General features: G+C 61.3%; 1 protein-coding gene across 4 annotated transcripts; it reads right to left on the bottom strand.

Annotated features, from left to right (window-relative positions):
* Window positions 1–1,001: 1,001 nt before the first annotated feature.
* KCNAB2 (potassium voltage-gated channel subfamily A regulatory beta subunit 2) lies at window positions 1,002–19,326 on the bottom strand. Of its 4 annotated transcripts, none has more exons than XM_054517179.1 (16): window positions 19,308–19,326; window positions 13,817–13,935; window positions 13,400–13,441; window positions 5,609–5,652; window positions 5,207–5,244; window positions 4,946–5,025; window positions 4,465–4,509; window positions 4,256–4,300; window positions 4,130–4,173; window positions 3,919–4,005; window positions 2,705–2,790; window positions 2,369–2,489; window positions 2,162–2,256; window positions 1,860–1,980; window positions 1,681–1,769; window positions 1,002–1,381 (listed from the first exon to the last, which is right to left on the bottom strand). In XM_054517179.1, the coding sequence occupies exons 2-16, from the start codon at window positions 13,891–13,893 to the stop codon at window positions 1,292–1,294; spliced, it is 1,104 nt and encodes a 367-aa protein (XP_054373154.1). In that variant the 5' UTR covers window positions 13,894–13,935; window positions 19,308–19,326; the 3' UTR covers window positions 1,002–1,291. The 4 variants fall into 4 exon arrangements, with proteins under 4 accessions (XP_054373154.1, XP_036251956.1, XP_036251957.1 ...); XM_036396063.2 differs by lacking the exon at window positions 19,308–19,326 and adding an exon at window positions 17,053–17,359; XM_036396064.2 differs by lacking the exons at window positions 13,400–13,441; window positions 13,817–13,935; window positions 19,308–19,326 and adding an exon at window positions 9,861–10,096.
* Between the last annotated feature and the right edge of the window lie 44 nt (window positions 19,327–19,370).

The raw sequence follows: 19,370 nt of genomic DNA, 5'->3' as shown, positions 1-19,370 counted from the left end.
TCTCTCTATAGCTTTATCTATCATACATATATCCATATATATATAGCTATAGCTAGACATACAGCTATATAGATGTAGCTATAGCTGTATCTAAATTACAAATATTTGTGTCCACGTGTATGTATGGCATATGTTTATAGATGTATAGACATGAGTATATAGTTAAAAAGCTGAGTATGGATATAGAGACATTTACACATATATCTGTATATACACATCTGTATATACACAAATGTGTCTGCATATACACACACATTTAAGTACATATCAGTAATTTTCATGTGTGCATATATCCATACAAACATGGATGCTGCTGTAGCAATATATTTATATATATATATAGATATATTGCTATTTATATATATATCCAATTACATGGATATGTACACATCTATATATTACATATATGGATCAACACACAGAACCATGTATGTCTGTATATACACAAGCACACAGGTGTCTCTACCTGTGTGTATATACATTATACATGTATTTTTCAGAGGTGTGTGAACACATCTACATACAGGTTTCTATATATGTAAATAGGTATTGATCTCTCAGAGACTGATGTCAGGGATAGGGGTGAAGGTAGAGCTACATCTGTCCGTGTGTGACTCTGTGTGTGTGTGTGTCTGTAACAGGCGTACGTGGGTGCATGTGTGGAGCCTTTCAGTAGCTTTGTGCAGATACAACTGAAGGTGCTTGTGGGCTGTGTGCACCTCCACAGCTGCTGTCTGCAAATCCACACATCCCTGCGTGTCTGTATGTCCGTGCGTCTCCATGTGTGTCCATGCACACGGACACTTGCACACTTGCCCACACACACTCCCCCAGCCCTGCCCTGTGCTCGGCTGGAGCACCCCAGCTCTTCCTGCAGCAAACTCCCTCCCTGTCACCATCCCACCCACCCCTTTCCCCCCGGGAGCAGCTGCTCTCCAGGACCCGCAGCCGCGCGGTGCCGGTGCCGTGGGAGAGGGCAGAGGCGAGGCCCGGGCGCAGGCTGGGGAACAGCTTCGTGTTGTTGGCCTCGTGGGCGTACAGCACCCGCGTGCACCCCGCGCCCACCGCCACCGTGGAGGCAGGAGCCACGCATGCAACGGGTCCGGCTGCGGGCAGGGCAGCTCGGGGCTCGCCTCCTGTCCCTGCGCCGCAGAGCCACGTCCGGGGCAGCGCGGGTGGAGCGCTGGCTCTCGGCGCTCGCGGTGCAAACCACACTCTTCTCCACTTTGCTCCAACAAAGCGTAAAGCAAGCGAACGGGCGGCGAGGGCTGCGCGGCGCGCTCGGGCGCGCTTAGGATCTGTAGTCCTTCTTGCTGTATGGTTTGTTGCCCAGGATGCTATCGATCTCGTGGACGATGGAAGACGACAGCTTTGGAAGGACCTGCGGGGGATGAGGGCAATGCTGGGAGTTGGGATGGTGACCCTGGTGGGTGCGGGAGGATGCTCACCGCCTCCACCCCACCACGTTCGTGCCAGCTTGCCGGCAGGGTGACCCAGTTAGGGAGAGCCTGAGTCAGGCCCAACCCTGCCCCCTCAGCCAGGCAAAGCCTCATCTTTGCTTCTCGCCTTCACGACAAGCAAAACCTGTCGTGAAGCCGGGCTTATAACCCCCTTTTCCCGCACAGTGCAGCACGGCAATGAGTGCTGTGGGCAAATGTTGCTCCTGCTGGGAGCACTGACCTGTATTGCTCCGATATTCTCCATCAGCTGGTCGGCATTGGAGGCCCCCAGTAAGACGGAGCTGACACCCTCGTTGCGCAGGCACCAGGCTGGGACAGGAGGGAGAGCAGAGCTTGAGCATGGCCCAGATATCCCTGGTGTCACCCCCAGCTGTCCCCTGCTGTTGCCCATCCTCTTACCGATGGCAAGCTGGGGCAGGGTGCAGCCCAGGCGCTCAGCGATGGCCTGCAGCTCCTTCAGCTTTGCCTGCTGCCGCCGGCCCTCTTCACTCAGGATCTTATCCTTCAGCCACTGGTATCCCTGGGGAGTGGGAAGGGGTGTTGTGGTGGGATCAAGGTGCACCAGCACCTTGCACAGGCAGGGCATCCCCAAACTCCCTGGGTTGTGGCTTCTGGAGTTCCTGTTCCCGTAGGGACTTTGCAAGGCCCTGGCCCTGCTCCCCCATCTCTCTCCATGCCCTCCCAGCCCTGGTGCAGCTCACCTTCAGCGAGGCACGGGAGTAGGGGGGGATGCCCCCATCGTACTTCCCCGAGACGATGCCACAGGCCAGTGGGGACCAGGTCATGGCTCCAACACCTGGGGACAGAGGAGAACAGGGGGATGACACCGCTGCTCCCAGCTCCCAGCAGCACTGGCCTTGGGGAGCACTGTGCTTTTTGGGGCTGGGGAGAAATCCCCACTGTCATACCTATCTTGTGGAAGAGCTCAGGGAGCTGCACCTCCACCTTTTCCCGCTGGAACATGTGGTACTCGGCCTGCTCGCAGATCGGTGGAATCAGGTTGAACTGCCGGGCCACCGAGTACGCCTCCTGCAGAAGAGCCAGGAGCCTCAGCGCCCTGCCGACCCCCCCGAGCCCCCTGCCCAGCCCCCCAGCCAAGTCCTGAGCGGCCACCCCGAAAAATAATTAAGGCTTAAGTGCATCTGCACACGCTTGGCTCCCAACAGCTGCTGTCTAATTGAATCAACGTCAGCAGCATCGCTGGGGCTGCTCCGCTGTGGCCGCCCCATCCCCTGGGCCCCTACCATGATCTCCATGGAGCTCCAGCGCGAGGTCCCCCAGTACATGGCCATCCCCTGGTTGATGACATGGGTCATGGCTCGCACTGTCTCTGCCGGGAGGGAAGGAGAGAGGGGCAGGTGGGGTTTAGCAGGGGCTGCACTGGCAGAAGGGGGCTCGCACGGTGCTGATGGCTGGCGAGCATCCCACTGCCCCGTGCTGCGGTGGGAGCTGAGTGCTGTCCAGGGAATGCTTTCAGAAGAGCAGGATGGGGAGAGAGGGAGCAGCCACTCGGGATGCGCCAGGGACCGCAGCCGACCTGACATGCTCACACGGTGCCAGGCTCTCCCTGCATGGACAGCAGCCTCAGGCTTCTGCCAGTGCCCCCATGCCCTGTGGGGTTACCAGCACTGGTACTGCTGCAGGGGGAGGGACTGATGCATTGCCCACACACAGAGACCCACAGAGGGAAGCCTGAACCCTGTGTGAGGCACTCGGGGGTCTTAGGGGGAGCCAGCCCTGAGCCATGCAGGCTGGGGCCAAGCCAAGGCATGCTCTGCAGCCAAAGGTGAGCAGCGGGGAGGGCAAGGCACCAGGGCACACAGCCCAGCATGCTCACAGCTGCCCCGGTGGGGAGGGACCCTGCTGCAGACCCTGGCATGTGCCAAGGGCACCCCATGGCAGGACCCTGGGGGGTGGGAGCCTCTCTGCTTTTTATCCTTTAAACTGCAGTACAGTCTGAAGGGTGAGGGGGGTGTCTGTGTTGTGCCGCTGCTGCCTCTGCATCTCATGGCAGGGTTTGCTTGAGAGGGGGGAACAAGGATGGGGGATCACAGAGGAGTGGGGGCTCTGCCCCAGGAAACACCGCTGGGACAGGCAGCGGCTGGCGGGCAGAGTGCGGGCAGGGAGTACCTTCTACGATGAAAGTCCTGGACTTGGAGGAACTAAATGGGTCCCCTGGTGATAAAAGAGAGATTTAGAGAAAGTGGAGTCACCGCTGCTGGGACGGGGGCAGTGACCTGCCACCACACTGCCACCCCGCCCCGCCGCGGCCCGAGAGGGTCCTGGCGCCAGGCAGGAGGTGGCAGAAGTGCGACTGTGGCACGGGCCAGCCGTGGTGGCAGAGGAGCGGATTCTGCTTGGGAGGGAAAATGCCCTTGAAACACAAGCCTGGCGCAAACCAACCGCGAGGGCGATGAAAGGCAGCGGGGAGGAGCGAGGCACCGCGGCGCGCACCCACCTTCCATCGGCGTGTTGGGGTCGGGCCGGTTGGCAAACACCACATCCACGTACTCCAGCTGCAGCCGCTCCAGAGATGCCTTCAGACCTGCAGCAGGGATGGGCTGTCAGGCGTGCTGAGCCCCATGCTGCCAGCACTGGAGCAGAAGGTGAGGCACAGTCTGGCACCGGGGCCAGCAGCGCCTGGAGAGCGCCCTCACCCCTATCCCTACCTTCTATGATGTGTTTTCGGGACAGGCCCCTCTCTGTCTCGGCCCTGCAAAAGGAAACATGGGTGAGAGCCTGGGTGAGAGCCTGACCCATGCCAGCTGCTCTACTGGAGGGCACGTGTTACCTACTTTCCTCCCCAGAAGATTTTGGTGGTGATGACCAGGCTGGACCGTCTGCAGGGAGAAAAAGAGAATCACTGGTGGTGGCACCCGCAAAGTCCCCTGCACCCTGCCTTGGATGGCACACTCCTGCCCAAGGCTGCTCCACCAGCTTTCCCCTCCCAGCCCATCAGGACTACGGTGATGCTTTTGCCAAATAGGGATGGAGTCTAGCTTACCTCCACCCTTTCTTCTTGATGATATTTCCCAGCACCACCTCGGCCCTGCAAGGGAAGGGGACATCAGCCATTGGCACCTGGCAGGTGCAGCCGTGGGGAGTGGTGACAGCCAGCAGGGATGGCCACCGACCCCAGGAGAATAAGAGGCAAATGCAGTGGCTGTGGGGACACTGTTTGCCCTTTGGCTGCAGTGCCCAGAGCCGAGCTGCCCCCAGTGCATGAGCTTGCTAATTTTAAGTGAATGCGTGGGCACATGCCAATGCCCTGGGTACAGATGTGCTCAGAGGGTGCATGGCTACATCTGCATGATAGAGGCCACCACAGGACGCATGGGATTGCCAGAACCATGACTGCCCCTGTGAGCAAGCACCAGAGCCCAATCCTGGAAGCTGCTTTGCAGCTGGCAAACCTGGGATATTCCCATTGCCGCTGTGATTTGGTGGGAGTCGGGGTGTAGGGTGAGACAAAGCAGGGTACCTACTTGCCAGCAGCGTAGACTTCTGCCGTGTCGAAGAGATTAATGCCGTTGTCATAAGCTAAAGTCATCAGCTGCTCTGCCATCTGCGAGGAGAGAGTGGGGTCGGTGAAGGGGGTGGCCGAGAGCCGGCGCTCACGCGGGCGCGTGCGCACAGCGCTGGTGAGCTCCGACATGCTGCATGCACCCAGGCCACAGCCATCCCCACTGCCCCCATCCCCTCCCCACTCACCAGGGGAGAGACGGGGTGAAGAGGTGCAGCCTTACCTCATCTGTGATCTGCCCTCCGAAAGTCACCCATGTTCCTGCAGGGGAGAGAGAGAGAGGTGTGCACGGTGAATGTGGTGAGCAATGAGCGCTGCCCCATCAAGGCCACCCACCCTGGCTCCCTCAGCACAGCCCTGGCACGTGGTGGCCACAGCTGGCCCTGCCGCGTGCACTGTGGTGCTCCCAGCACGGCCCAGTCGCTTCCTATCGTGTCAGGAAAAGAGAAAATAATTTGACAATTTCTGGGCCGTGACTCAAAACAGCCGCGGGGCTGAGGAAAACCCTTTCCTTCCCTTTGCAAACATCACCGGGGCAAGCGAGCGCTGCCCTGGCCGGGGAGTGCCGGCAGCTGCCGCGGAACTGAGGGGATGCTGAGGGGCTGTGGCAAACCCTGGCACTTACCCAGACCCAGGCAGGACACACGCAGCCCAGACTTCCCGAGGTTCCTGGAAGACAGAGACCATTAGGAAAGGTGCCAGAAAGCCCCAAAACGCTGTCTCATGCATCCTGCATGCCACCAAACACACCGGGCGCGAGGACTGGGAGGTGTGGTGGTGTCCCCTGGATCCCATCCCCACCTGGGATGGTTCCACAATGAGAGTCCCATCTCAACTGATTAATGAGCCATCCCAGGCTGGGCATCCTGCATCTCGGTAGTGGCACTGCCTGCACCTGCGCAGTGATGCTGTGCCTGGCAGGGCTATTGGGAGAGCAGTGACCTCATTAAAGCAGCTCCCCATAATGAGGCTGGGGTGTCCAGCTGCCCTGAGAGTGCCGCTGGCACTGGGGAATGAGAGTGGAGAAAGAGAAGCCAGCATGCTGGTGGTCAGGACTGAAGCATCCCATATATGGCATGAGTTGTGCCTGTTCTCTGCATCTCACAGGGAAGCACAGGGCTTGCACCAGGCGAGGGTGCTCGGGAGTGGAGCAACATCCTGGAGAAATGGAGCACCCCAGAAAATCTGACCGGCACAAGGAACTGGAGAACAGCTTTCAGGAAGGGGGCCAGGCTGGCAGACGCCTTCGCTGTGGTGATGGAGAGCCAGTTACTTGTTAAAAATGACAAAGGCTCAAGAAATGAGCGTTAAAATAAATAAAGTGTAGGTGAGCCGCGGCAGCTCGCCCGCGCGGGTGTCGCATAGCAACCGGAGGCACCGCCACCGCCAGCACCGCCGACACGGGCACCGGCAGCCGGGCAGGGAGTGGCTGCGGCCCAGCCACGGGCAACCGTGGGCTACACTGAGTCAGGGCAGCATCCCTTGTGCTGCCATGCTATTGCCCAGCAGCTGGAGGCACCGGCTCTCCCCCGTCCCGTGGTGTTTGTAGAGCATTTTGTGGTGGGGAGAGGTCATGGCTGTGGGCCAGCGGTGGCTCAAGTCCCCGTGATTGGGGTTGCCATGTGGAGAGGAGAGCACCTGCCTCATCCTGGGCATTCCAAGAGCATTGCTGGGCTTCCCCTGGGCAGGTGACCATTGTTGTTGTTGGCTTCCCAGCCCAAAAGCGTGTTGACAGGCTGCCCAACAGAGATACAGGCAGACCTTGGGAAGGCCAAGCATTCCCCTACACTGCTATGGCCTTCTTATCCCATCCGCTTGCTTGGAGCATCCCTCTGTGCCACTGTCCCTCCAGCAGCGACCAGTGGGGACTCCCGAGCTGATCACCCATTGCCTGGAAGAGGGTGTTGATATGCTCCTCCTCTGGATGAGCACTTGACCGTGGGGCAGGAGCACTGAGCCCTGAGGATGCCACCGTGCATTGTCCCAGTACTGCTGTTACCACCACAAGGGTTTGGTGTTGGAGAGCTGGACAGAACTGGACCAGCCCTCTCCCCAGTACGCAGGTAAGGGGACTCAGCCAATTTGGACGACACTGGTGGGTGACAGCCAGGCTCACCCCAGCGCTCTGCTGGCCTTACACACTTTGTTGCCTAATGCTGGCACATCTGGGCTGCAGCGGAGGCACGCAGCCACTGGCAGCTGGACCATGGCGTGCAGGCTTATCTGGGGGGGGGCCCCCTACCCTGTCCTGGGGTCCATGCTCATCTGGGGAGAGCCCCAGCCCCACGCCCAGGTGCACACTCAGCCTCAATGGGAGAAGCCCTCAGTGCTCTGCCCCAGAGCCGGGACATGGGGTGTGTGAGCCCTGTGGGTGCCGGCTGGGGGGGCCCCACAGGCACACGTCACCCCGTTTCCAGAACCACCACGGGCAGCCAGAGCTGCTTACGGCTCTGCACTCACTTCGCAGGGCACTGAGTCTCCGGCAGCACCGAAAGGATGCCATGGCAGCCCGGATTAATGCTACCGTGACTCCCAGACCCCCCCGGCTCGGCAGCCAGCCCGGCTTGGCAGACACTGAGGATGCTACTAATCCTACTCTGAATTTTAGGGTCCCTTCTCTCCCCCATCCTGAAGATTTTACGCGCCGCTGGATCAAAGCTGCCCTGAGGGGACAGGAGCAAACAGAACGCACGGAGGCGCACGGTCAGCACTTTAGCGACGAGAAACCGACAGAGCCGGACGCGAACCGGAGATAAGGGGAGCGCCCCTGACCCCCAGTCCCCCCTCGCCGCCCGGATCGCAATGAGGAACAGGGAAAGCCCCAGGAGCGCCCTTTTCCTACCGGTATTTCATCCCCGGCTGCTTGACGCTGGAGTCGCTGGAGGAAGGGGCGTTCTGCACCGAGAGCTGCCCCAGGCTGCGGGCCACCATGGCCACGGCGCGGAACTTGCCGCGGGTGCCGAGGCTGGGGCTGCCGGCATTCTGTCGGTTCAGCCGGTCCTCGGCGCTCCGGCTCTTGATGCTGTGCTCGGAGCACACAAAGGAGACCTGCATGCTGCTCCGGCGGGCAGCAGCGCCAGCTGCCTAAATTTAGCCGGCGCCCCGGGCGAGGCGGGGAGCTCCTCCCGCGCGCCGCCAACGTGACGGCGGGGGGCTGCGGGGCGGCGGGCGAGGAGCGCTCCCGTCAGCCCTCCTGCCCTCAATATTTGATGAGCTCAGGAAACGAGCGAGCGGCACGCTCGGGCAGGTGGGGGCAGGAGAGGCAGAGCCGCTGCCGGTGCCCTCCGGAGTGTGGCCGTGGCGGGGCAGGGCTTCCCTGCGTCCCGCTGGGCATCCCCCCGCTGGTACGGCTGCCGGCACAGCTCCGCTTTGGGGCACAGATTGCCCTGCACGGGTCCGAAACGAAACCCTCTGGCAGCAGCAAGGCGTGTGTGCATCGCCAGCCCCACGGTGGCGACGATGCTGATGGCTCTCCCGCGGCAGAGCCCAGCTGCTTGCCGAAGCTGTCCCCCAGCAGCACATTCCCCCTGTTTTTCCCAGTGCAAGCGAAGTCGAGTGAGGCGAATTCCAGCCTAGCACCTCCTGCCGAAGCAAGGACAAAAGTCAGCCCCACTACAGCACCGTCCTGCAGCCGGAGCCACGTGCTGGCTGCCAGCACCTGCCGTGCCCCTCAGGATGGAGCAAAATGCAGCGATGGAGCTTGCAGGAAATTATGCACATTTGCCCCAAACCTAATGAAAAATCTTGTAATCTCCTCCGCTTCCCTCTCTCACAAAGCTCCTTAGCTGGTAATCCTGCCGGCACCAGTGCCAGCGCCGGCTCCAGTGCGGGGGGGACCTGGCAGCAGTTGTCAGCCCCCAGAGGATGAGAAACCCCACAAATTTTGGTGGCAGCAGGGACATGCCCAAAGAAGGAGCACCTTTGGGGTGTCTGTGCCAGCTGCTCCCATCAATAAATAATGTCCCCATGAATATTAGATGGGCTCTTGCCACTGTGTAAATGTTACCGCGGTCATTGCGAGCAGAGGGGAACCTGACCCGCGGCGCAGCACGGCAGGAGCCGGCAGAGCTGCCAGCTCCGGGGGCTTCACTGCAGCGGGGGACAAGGGGCAGCCCTGTATTGTCACTGGAGAACAGCCACTGTCCTCAGCCCTGATGTCCCCCAAAGCCTGACCTGGGTTACTGAGGGTGCTTGGCTGTGCACCCCATTGCCCCACCTGCAATGCCAGGGGAGAGGTGCGCTGGGCAGGGCAGCCCCGTCCCTCTCAGGGGCTGTGGCCACCTCTCCAGCTGCCTGAGTGTCCTCCTGACAAGGACATTGGCTGAAATCCTGATACACCTTGCACCAGGACCCACATGCAAAATTAATGATGCACCTGCTCTGTGATGCACACCCATCAGTCAGGAGGAGATGAAGACCCATCAGGCAGAGATGTACACCCCTCAGATGAGATTTACACCCCTCAGGTGGAGAAGAACCCCTGTCAGGCGAAGATGTACCACTCCAGTCAGGTAGAGGTGCACCTGCATCAGATGGAGATTTACACCTCTGAGGCAGAAACAGCTCTTGGCGGCTGTTTGCTCTAGTGCCTAATGTTTAAAGCTCACAGGGTGTTTGCATCTGCAAATGCCCAAACAGCAAAGAGGAATGTCAAGCGAGAAGCTCAAAGATCACCAAGCAGGAAAGTGCTAACGGCGCTGATCGGCTGCCGCCTCTCCAAGGGCATCGGCTCCTCCCAGCCTCGGCGCGGCACAGGGGAGCCGAGGTGAGCTCAGGTGAGAGCCGCTCTCCTGACGAGGTGTCAAACCAGCACCGAGCAGCGTCCCCTGTGTCATCCCCTCACCTCGGCCCTGGCCGCCCTCGCGGCGCTGCCTTACCTGTACTTCATGCCGGTGGCGCGGGCGGTGCTGTCGGCCAGCGAGAGCCCGTGCATCCGCAGGAACTCCTCCAGAGTCTTCGCCCGCGCCGCCGCCCGCACATCCCGCAGCCGCCGCAGCTCCAGCCCGTCGGCCGCCCGGGGGGCTGGGGGCAGCCCCCACTCGGGGCTGGGCCGGCTGGCCACGCTGCGCAGGCTCTCACTGTAGGTCATGGAGAGCATCCTGCCACCCACGCGTGGGCTCTGCCGGCCAGCCACGCCGCCAAACACTCTCTGGTGCTACGGAAAGAGCTGGGAAAGCACAACATGGGCTCCCTCGCCACTCAGGGCACAGCCCTGCCCGCATTGCCATGGCACAGTGGTGGCACCCACACGTGGGGACTCTAGCAAAGCCAGTCTTCAGCAGAGCAAAGCCTTGGCGTGAGAGCTGAAGCACAACAGAAGCAGCAGGACAGGGATGTGGCACAGTCCATGTCTGAGGCTGCATTGGTGCCTGCCACAGCTGGCCCAAGCCACGATGCAGCAGCCTGGCCTGTGCCCAGCTGTGCTGGCTCCCAGCTTGTGCTGGGCTGCACTGGTTTGCATCCCTGCAAGGCACGCAGCGTGTCCCAGGAGCTGGCCGAGGCACAGTGAGCAGCGGCACGAGCACTGCTGGTGACAATCTGGCACTGTGTGCCAGTGGGCAAGGAAAATCGGGATGGGAACGGGGTCCCTGTGGGGCTCCCTGCAAAGGGTGGACATGGCAGAGGGTCTGTGGGCACCGGGTGCTCGCCGTGCCTGCGTCACGCTGCCGCAATGTGCGCCACCAGCCAACACCTTCCCCACCGCCGCGGCAGCGACCTCCCAGCCGGTGCGGCTGCTGAAAATAGCCTGCTGCAGGGTGGGCTCTCACACACCCCAGTCCTGGCTGTCTCTGTGCCTGGGACCTCACTGCTGGTGGCAGCCGCTCGATTTCTGTGCCTCTCGCCGCAACTTCCCTCGTTTTCAGTGTCTGCAGGGAGCAGCGACTGGGGCCAAAATTGTGGTGTTGGTGCCAGAGTGGCCGCTGGGGATGCACTGTGACACATCTACACCGGCATCAGGCTCCAGCCAGGCTCCCACTGGTGGTTTTTTCTTTCCCTGTGAAGCTCAAATTGACAGCTGCAGGAGCCAAAAGTGAAGGGCTCTCTGCCATTGAGGTGTGACCTCCAGAGGAAAGGAGAAGGAAGCCCAGAGGATATGGAGTAGCACCTGGCCAGGTATGACCAAAACCCTGGGGGTCCTCCAGTGCTGCCAGAGACCACTCTGTTCCTCCTGCTCTGTAGCAAGGCCTTGGGAAAGCTGGGAGACATGGAAAGGAAACCTTTCCCTCTGCTGTGGCAAAGCCAAACTGAATCCTGGTCATCAGCCTCTTCCTGCCACACCTCAAAGCTGGAGACAGCACCCGGTACCTCTAGCAACAGCCCCCTGCCGTGCTGGTATCTTTAATTAGGACAATGCCAGTGGCTCCTGCTGGGTATGGGCACCTGGTGGAATCTCCCTCTTCCCAGTGGGATCTCCTTGCCCTGGTAGAATCCCCTCACCTGACAGCAGCAAGGAGAAACCTGAGCTGGCTGCACCGCTGCTCTACAGCAGCCAAATGGCTGCAGCAAGCAGAATTGGGGGTTTGATCTGGGCTGCTCTGAGGAATGGGGTGGGAATCCACCAGCTGCCCTATCTCGACACTTCCCTGATTTTCGGCAGAACAGAACTGGATGGCCGAGAGAGCATGGAGGTGGTGGGTGCATTCATGGCCATTTGATAGCAGAAATCCCAGTGCTCCTGGGATGAGTGGCAGCAGGATAAGCTGTGCCATGCCCAAGCAGGAGAGGTCGTTTTGCAAGGAAGGAGCAGGGATGGGGGACAGAGCACAGGCTCTGCAGGATAACAGCACTGTTAGCAGCATCAGGGGCACAACAAGTGGGTGACAGGCAGGGCAGCTGCCCGGAGAGATATCTGCCCAGCCTAGCTTGCCAAGCTGGGAAACTGGCACCCACCAGCCTGCCTAAAGCCAGGAAGACCCCAAACTCCAAAACAAAACCACCTTAAGCCATGAAATTCCGAGTCGCCCCGCACGGAAAATCTCCCCTGCTGCCCGCAGCGGCTGCCCCGCGGCGATGCCCATCCCCGCTCATCGCCCACCGTGCCCAGCCCCGACTCACCGCGCCGGGGAAGCTGCTCAGCAGCAGCAGCAGCAGCAGCGCAGCTCTGGGCGGCCGGGCTGCCCCAGGGCAGATATAAGAGCGGCGGTGGCCGCGTTGTTTCGCATTAGGGGAGTGTCGGAGCTTGGCGTCCAAAGCACTTGGCGGCTGCGCCGGGCCCCCAGCGTCCGGCTTCTCGCCGCGCTCCATTAGCCCTATTAGGGGATTTTCTTCCTTGCGAAGGGGAGTTAAATTATTCATGGCGCCTCACTAAAAGCCCGGGGATGTGCCGCTGCTTTATCAACGCTGGCACCACCCGCCCCTCGCCCTGCGGTGACAGGTCCCCTGCCACCAGCACACAGGGCGGTGGGGACGGCTGGACGCTGGGGCCATCAGGGAGCAGAGACGGTGCCCTGAGGCAGACACAGCCCTCCTGTGGTCCCTGCAGCAGTGGAGTCAGAGCTGGGCTGTGGCAGGACTGAAAGGCAGCCTCCAGCAGGAGGGAGCCCCGAAACGGAACCGGGTGATGAACACGGGTGGCTGCTGCCTGAAGGCACCCTACGGACGAGCTCCTGCCTGTTGGCTTTGGGAGCCTTTTGCACCAGATGTGTCCAGTGGTTCAGACCAGTTTGGCAGCCAAAACTCGCCCATTGCTGGGGCTCGGCAGTGCTGGTGGCAGCACTGGGACAGACACTGTCAGTGCCACTGAGCCATCCCACTGCCAGCCCACCTCGCCTCCTCCCATCATGTGTGGGATGGAGTGGGGGTGCCATGGTTCTGTTGAGGGGCAGCCCCCAGTCCCTCACCCCAGGGCAGCCAGGCCAGACCCAGTCCCACACCACTGGGCTGCTGTGGCCCTCCTAGGAGCGCTGGAGCAGCTGCTGGCAGAGTGTGTGGGGAAGCGCTGCCCTCACTTCAGACAGTAAAAGGGTGATGGGGGCAAATGTTGCCTCCTGAACCACTTAATGAGACTGCTCCTAATAGCAGGAGCCACGGACCAGCTGGCTGCTTTCCCAGAGCTGCTCTTGGGAAAAGCTGAGGCCTTCTCCAGGCACAGCACTGGCAAGGGACGCTCCCCCCAAGCTGAGCTGAGCCCCACACCGCACAGTGGATGTCCCCCACAGCCATGTGGCCACACTCTGCTGCTTGGAGAGCCCGTGAGAACAGTCCCCCCCCACCCAGCCACACCCCAGGGTCCCCACACTGCACTTCTGAACCCACGAGCAGGCGATGAGGCGATGCCACACATGTGATGCCCATCCCACACACAGGGACCCTGGCACACTGGGCAGGGCAGTGCTGTGCCAGCATTATCTGGGCATGGGCAGGAGCCACAGCCACTTGCTGGAGGGATTTTGGGGAGGGGGAAGGGCCTGGTTACCTGTAGAACTGGAGCTGGCGCTTGGGGCTCCCGTATCTCGCGCTTCCGACAGCAAAGGGGAGAGAGAAGAAAGATGCCACAAACCCCGTTAGAAAGGAGGAGCAGGAGTGAGTGGCAGAGTCAGTGGCTGTGGGAAGGGCCAGTGGCACACACCCATGTCACAGCACAGTGGACACTGCAGCAGGCACTGGCACGACCCTGGAAGTGCCCCTATGCCCGTAACAGGCACCAGCACCCCAAAACGCTGCTGCTGCTGTTACAGTGTGGGGATTTTGTGCTGGAAGCCTTTGCACAAAGCATGCCAGGGCAGTTTAGGAGTATCAGAGAGCACTTTCAGGGAGTGTGGTGGTTCTGGGTTGCCACAGGCTTGGGTTTGAAGCCCCACAGAGTCCCCCCAGCACTGCCCTGCAGCCTTACCTGTAAATCATCCCTGGGGAGCCCGTCTGCCGCAGCGAGAGTCGCGCTGGGGAGTCAGTGGTGGATTCGGGATACATGGAGCCAGCCTGGGCTCCCCGGAGCCGCTCGCCGCCTCACCCCTGCCACAGGGGAAGAGGAAAAGAGGAAGAAATGAGTTTTTTGGGGCACGCGCATGACAGCACTTCCTGTTGCAGGAGATCTGAGCCAAAAGGCTCAGAAGGTGCAAAAGGCTCCCAAGATGTGGCACTGGCAGCGGTGTGGGCACAGCAGCTCTGCTGGCCTCGGACCCTGGGGCTTACACCCTGACCCACTGATCCCAAAACCATCTCGCTCCAGCCCTGTTCCTCTGACTTCCCAGCTTGGCTGCTCTCTCCAAACTTCCGGGGGTCTTGAGATCTCAGGAAATGGTGAGGAAACACGGGCCTGAAAGAAACGTTCTGAAACCCGAAGCCGTCCCCGAGGGTCCCTCCAAAAGGGACAAGCTAAGGGGAGGAAAACAGACTGGCTTTTCCTGCAGCCCACACGTGACTGACTGTGTGCACAGGGGTGAGGGAGCTCTGAGGGAAAGGAGGGCTCACCCCCAGGCACCCCTGACCCTCCTTGTCCTTGTCCCCATGGCAGGGGCATCCAGCATGACTCCCTGGGAGCCGTGCCCCTGCAACACTGTCAGCAGTTTCAAGTATCACAGAAAACAATGACACTTCCCTACAGAACTGGGGCTGGGATTTAAATTTATCCCTTCTTTCTTTAGGCCGGTGAGATGCCATCTTTACACTGCAGATCACAAGCTGCTCTGTTTCCCAGATGGGCACTGAGAGCTCTCTGGGCTCCCTCCTGGCTGCCCTGGGCTCAGCAGGAGCATGGCCTTACACAGTGTGCTCATGTCCTGGCACACATCCCGCCTGCATCCTGGCACAGCATGCCTGCATCCTGCATCCCTCCTGCATTCTGGCACAGCATGCCTGCATCCTGGCACTGTGTGCTTGTGTGCTTGCGTATTGCATCCTGCTCGCATCCCAGCAGGGCACGCTTGCATCCTGCATCCACATCCTGCATCCCAGCATAGTGTGCCAGCATCCCGCATCCCTCCCGCATCCTGCATCCCTCTGGCATCCCGGCCCGGCGTGCCTGCATCCCGGCGCAGCCCCTGCAGCCCACGCAGCCCAATGGCAGCAGCTGCGGCAGCCGAGCCCATCCCCGCGGAGCCGCCCACCCGCCCACCGCAGCTCCCGGCCGGGCTGCAGCCCCCGGCACAGATCCCCATCGCCCTCCTCCTGTGCGCTGCAGGCGTGCAGCGTCTCCTCCTGGCTCCTTTGGCCACAGCCGCGCTGCAGCCGGAGCCCAGGGAGCCTCAGTAGAGCCGGGTTTATCTTCCAGAAGTCAGGAGGGAGCCGCTCTCTCCCGAACCAGCTGCACTGACCTGAGGCTGGAGCAGGACCCTGCCGAGCCCTACAACCAGGACCTGGCTGAGCCTCCCGAGCCCTTGTGACCCCCCGGCTTCTCCCGGGTGCTGTGAGTGTTGGTTCCACAGCTCCCACAGCCTTTCCTGGTGCCTGCAGCACCACCAGGTCAGCAGCAGCCACTGGCCGGGCACTGTCCTGCCCACTCATGCCAGCTCAACTTCGTTAGGGTGGCAAAACAAAGCTGAGGGAAGCTGTCCTGCAGGGGGACAGCTGGACCCCCGTGTCCCAGCACAGCCATGCAGCTCCTTGCTTGCCCTGCCACAATCCCGGACTCCAGCGTGGCTCAGGACTGGCTGATCCTGTGTCCCAAGGGGCTCTGGTGCCCCCAGGAGCACAGATCTCTGCAATTTGCAGCAGAACCCGGTGCCCCCTCCCTGCTGCCTCTCAGCAATGCTGTGGGGACCAAGTGCAGTGGCTGGCAAGTCTCTGGCAGTGCTAGAGGGACTTTGCTGGCAAGCACAGCTGGACCACGGGCACACGGGTCAGGGCTCTGCATCCTGAGGAACCAAAGTGTCCCAGCATTTGGGACCAATTCATCCCCCTGAGCTCTCAGAGCCAAAGGTACCACCAAAAGTCCAATCTCCTCTGTGTCAGCAGCTTGGTGCTTCCCTGAGACTGCTCCTGCACCTCCAGCTTCCTCATGGCACAACTCAGCTGTGAGCCTGCAACTGCGGGAGTTTCAGCAGTGGCCCGAGAGGGAAGAAAAGTGTTTTCTTCTGCAGGATGCACCCAAGAGTCAGGTGAAGGACACCCTCACGATTTGTGCTCCCACCAAGGTCCATTCCCATCCCTGGCAGCACAATGGGGTACAGGAGTGTGGATGCTGCGACATGGATGGTTTATGGCTGGGAAGCCCCCGGGAGCTGGGCCAGCATGGGGGGGGACCACACACTGCAGCCTGCCAGACATGCTGCCATCAGAGCAGGAGCGGGTGAAACTGGACATGGAATTAATGCAAATGTAGGGATGAAACTGCTGCTTCTGGTGAGCTCAATCCTCCAAGAGTGAGGCTCTGGGGCAGGGAGAGCTGGGGGATCCTTGCCATGGGCACCTCAGCATCCTGCCCAAGTCAGGTGAGGGATGCAGGTAATGTCGCATCTCCCCACGCCAGGTGCCTGTCCCCATATTTCTCCCCATTTTTCACTGTGCAGCAAATGCCCCCGTCCATGCCAGGGGGAAGGTGACTTTAGCTCAATGACTCACGCTGCCCTGCCCTGCCGCCTCGGCACCTCCTGTCACCTCCTGCCGTCACCTCCGTGCTCATGCCCCGTGCTGGTCCCGTGCCCCCCCTCCCCCGGCTGCACCGGCGCCGCAGGGATCCGCAGAGCAGCAGCCCTGCCCCTTCCTTTGGCCCGGGAGCCTCTTTTGCGGCGCAGCATCTCCCAGCCCACCAGGGGCCTCCGACCGCCCGGGTGGGCTCCCGCGCCTTCCCCAGCCCATCATCATCATCGCGACAACGCGGCAGGCGGGCGCTGGGGACTCAGCTGCGACACGTGAGGTCGCCCGTGACCGCCGAAGCTCCGGCACCGGCGCCGCTCAGCTGCCCGAGTCAATGACACAGCCCAAAAGCACCGGGGTTATTCCGGCTTTGCCGTCACGTACACCAGAGCCAAAGTAACGGGGTCCACGCGGGTCCCCGCTGTGTGACACTGCCGGGTCCCCGCTGTGTGACACTGCCGGGTCCCCGCTGTGACACTGCCGGGTCCCCGCTGTGCCGTGGCTGCCGGCCAGGCACGGCTGAGCCACGGCCGCGGTAGCCAGCACCGTTCCTACCTGTCTCCGGTGCTCGGGCGGAGGGTGATGCGCGGTCGGGAGGCACAAGGCAACGAGTCAAACCCGGCTGCGGGCTCCGCGGCTCTCGGGAAGCGGCGCCGGTGCCGAGCAGCTGCTACAGCCGGCGGCAAACGCAGCCGATGACGGTTCCTACCCCATTCCCGCTCCGTCCCCGGGAAAAGGCGTCTGGCAGAGGGGGGAAAGCCGAGCCCTCCGCGCCCCGGGATGCGACAGCACCCAAGGATGCTGCAGAGCCGCTCTCACATCCTGACTCGGCAAGTTTGGCTCCGCCGGTGGCGGCAGCCGGCTCCCGATCCCGCCGGTGCCTTTAACCGTGTCGGCGCCGCAGCCCGGCACCGGCAGCGCGTGGGCGAGCGAGCGGCTGCCACCAGCCGCCCCTGCGCAGCTCAGGCGGGGGAAGGCTCGTCCGGGGCCACGGGGAGCCTGGGCAGGAGCTGCATCATCACTGCCTCACATCGCGCCGGGTGTGTTTCTCTTAAAATAATCAAATACAGCGTCGGCAGTGATGCTGCAGGGTTGCCTCCAGCACCAGGGTCACCCGGCTGCTGCGTTCTGCCACTGGCCACTCATCTCCTTGTGCTCATCACGCCTTCTCAGTGCCTTTGGCTTTTTGGCTATCTTGGGTAAAAAAAAAAACCAGCCTGGAGCGTGCCACCTCAGTAAGTGGAGCAGGCTGGTCCCTGTGGCAGTGCGACTCAGTGATCCCACAGTGATAACAACACCAGTGCAGCTGGATCTAACAGGAAAACTAGAGGCCAAGCCAGCAAGAAGGGGCCAGGGTTTGGGACAGGCTGCTCACGCAGTGGTGCTCTGGCAGCTATAAATTAGGAAAACCTGGTTCCTCTCCCTCAGCTGAGTCCTGTTCAGCTCCACAGCAGCATCTTGGCACTTCCTCTGCCATTTCAGCACGGTCCTGGCAGCGACGGGGCCAATAAGCACAGTGCCTGCTCCAAACCATGCTGACACTGACAGGACCACTCAGCACTGCCAGGGTGCCCAGTTTCCATGCCACAAGCACTTCCAGGAACAGCCAGTAACAGGAAGGGAAGGTCATAAACCCCGTCCCGTTTGGGGATGCTCCCAGCACCAGCCCATCAGTGGCTTGGCTACCCCCACAGATGGTGGGAGCCACGTGCCAAGTTGATCAGCTCCTGCTCCGTGATGCATCTGACCCACAGACCCGCAGGCCATGAGCGGGAGGCGACAGCTGGCCCTGCCACCCTCCTCATCAAAACAATAATAGTAATAAAGAATAAAAACCAGCAGCTCTCTTGAATCTGCCGTTGGCAGCTCCATGTAGAGGAATTTTCTGCTCACCAGCTGGAAAATCACTGCATATATGCAACAGGCCTGGATAGGGGATGTGACAGAGATGGTACATCTCGCCCAGCCTGCTCTGGCACTCACCCACTGCTGCACCGTGGCTCCCAGCAATGCTTGGGGAAAAAAACTGTGATTTTGGGAAGCAGGCTGGGTGCCCTGCCCACACCTGCCAGCAGCACAGACCACGTCTCACCTGGATGAGAGCCTGTGGTGCCTGCGTGAGCAGTCCCGTGCTGGCCGCAGGCTGAACAGGCACGGGGCCCATGGGGATCCCCATCATGAGGAAAACAGCCCCCAAAAAATGCAGGCTAGCAAGAGAGTAGCTCAGGAGCTTCAGGCCTGGCAGAAGAAATGGTCAGGCAGCGGCACCTGGGCTGCAAGGAGACCGGGGACCTGCCACAGGGCTCGGGGCTCCTTCCATCCGCAGCCCGCCGGTCACCGAGACAAGGAACGGACTAAGAAACGGCAGCAAACTGAAAGGAGCTGCAGGATCCGCGGCGTTTGACTCATTGTGCGCAAATCGGCTCGGGGGAAAATCTAATGTTCCCACCCCCGTGTCACTGGGCTTTGCCGGCGGCTCACACCGTGCCACCGGGGCTCCTGCCCTGCCGCTGTACGGTGACAGGCCGCAGGCTACCGGAGCATCACGAACAGCGTTCACCTCGCCTGGCTGCGGGAACGAAGGGACAGCCAACCTCTCCGCATCCCCGCACAGCCCGGGGTCCCGCTGGGCCGAGAGCAGGCGGCGGGGCGAGGGCCCCTCTCACCGCACCAGGCAGCGTCGGGAGGGGCATGCGGCGGGGTGGCCTCGCCCGTAGCGCTGCCCGCGGCCCTGCCCGGTCCCACCGCCCGCGCCATGTCCCGGTGGTCCCGGTGGTCCCGCCGGCCCCGCTCCCCCCGCGCCCCCGCACCTGCCCCGCGTCCGCCGCTCCCGCCGCTCCGCCGCCCGCCCTCGTGGGGGGCGGCCCCGCCCC

The sequence above is a fragment of the Molothrus ater genome, chromosome 23, assembly GCF_012460135.2.
Source record: "Molothrus ater isolate BHLD 08-10-18 breed brown headed cowbird chromosome 23, BPBGC_Mater_1.1, whole genome shotgun sequence".
In the NCBI taxonomy this organism is placed as follows: Eukaryota; Metazoa; Chordata; class Aves; order Passeriformes; family Icteridae; genus Molothrus; species Molothrus ater.
This window is presented reverse-complemented; position numbering and strand designations above follow the sequence as displayed.

Coding starts and splice junctions, on each gene's coding strand:
- KCNAB2 (XM_036396064.2), bottom strand. CDS start 10,081: ATGCTCTCCATGACCTACAGTGAGAGCCTGCGCAGCGTGGCCAGCCGG. Junction 5,026..5,206: donor GAGGGCAGATCACAGATGAG/GTAAGGCTGCAC, acceptor CTCTCCTCGCAG/ATGGCAGAGCAGCTGATGAC. Junction 4,006..4,129: donor CCGAAAACACATCATAGAAG/GTAGGGATAGGG, acceptor TCCCTGCTGCAG/GTCTGAAGGCATCTCTGGAG.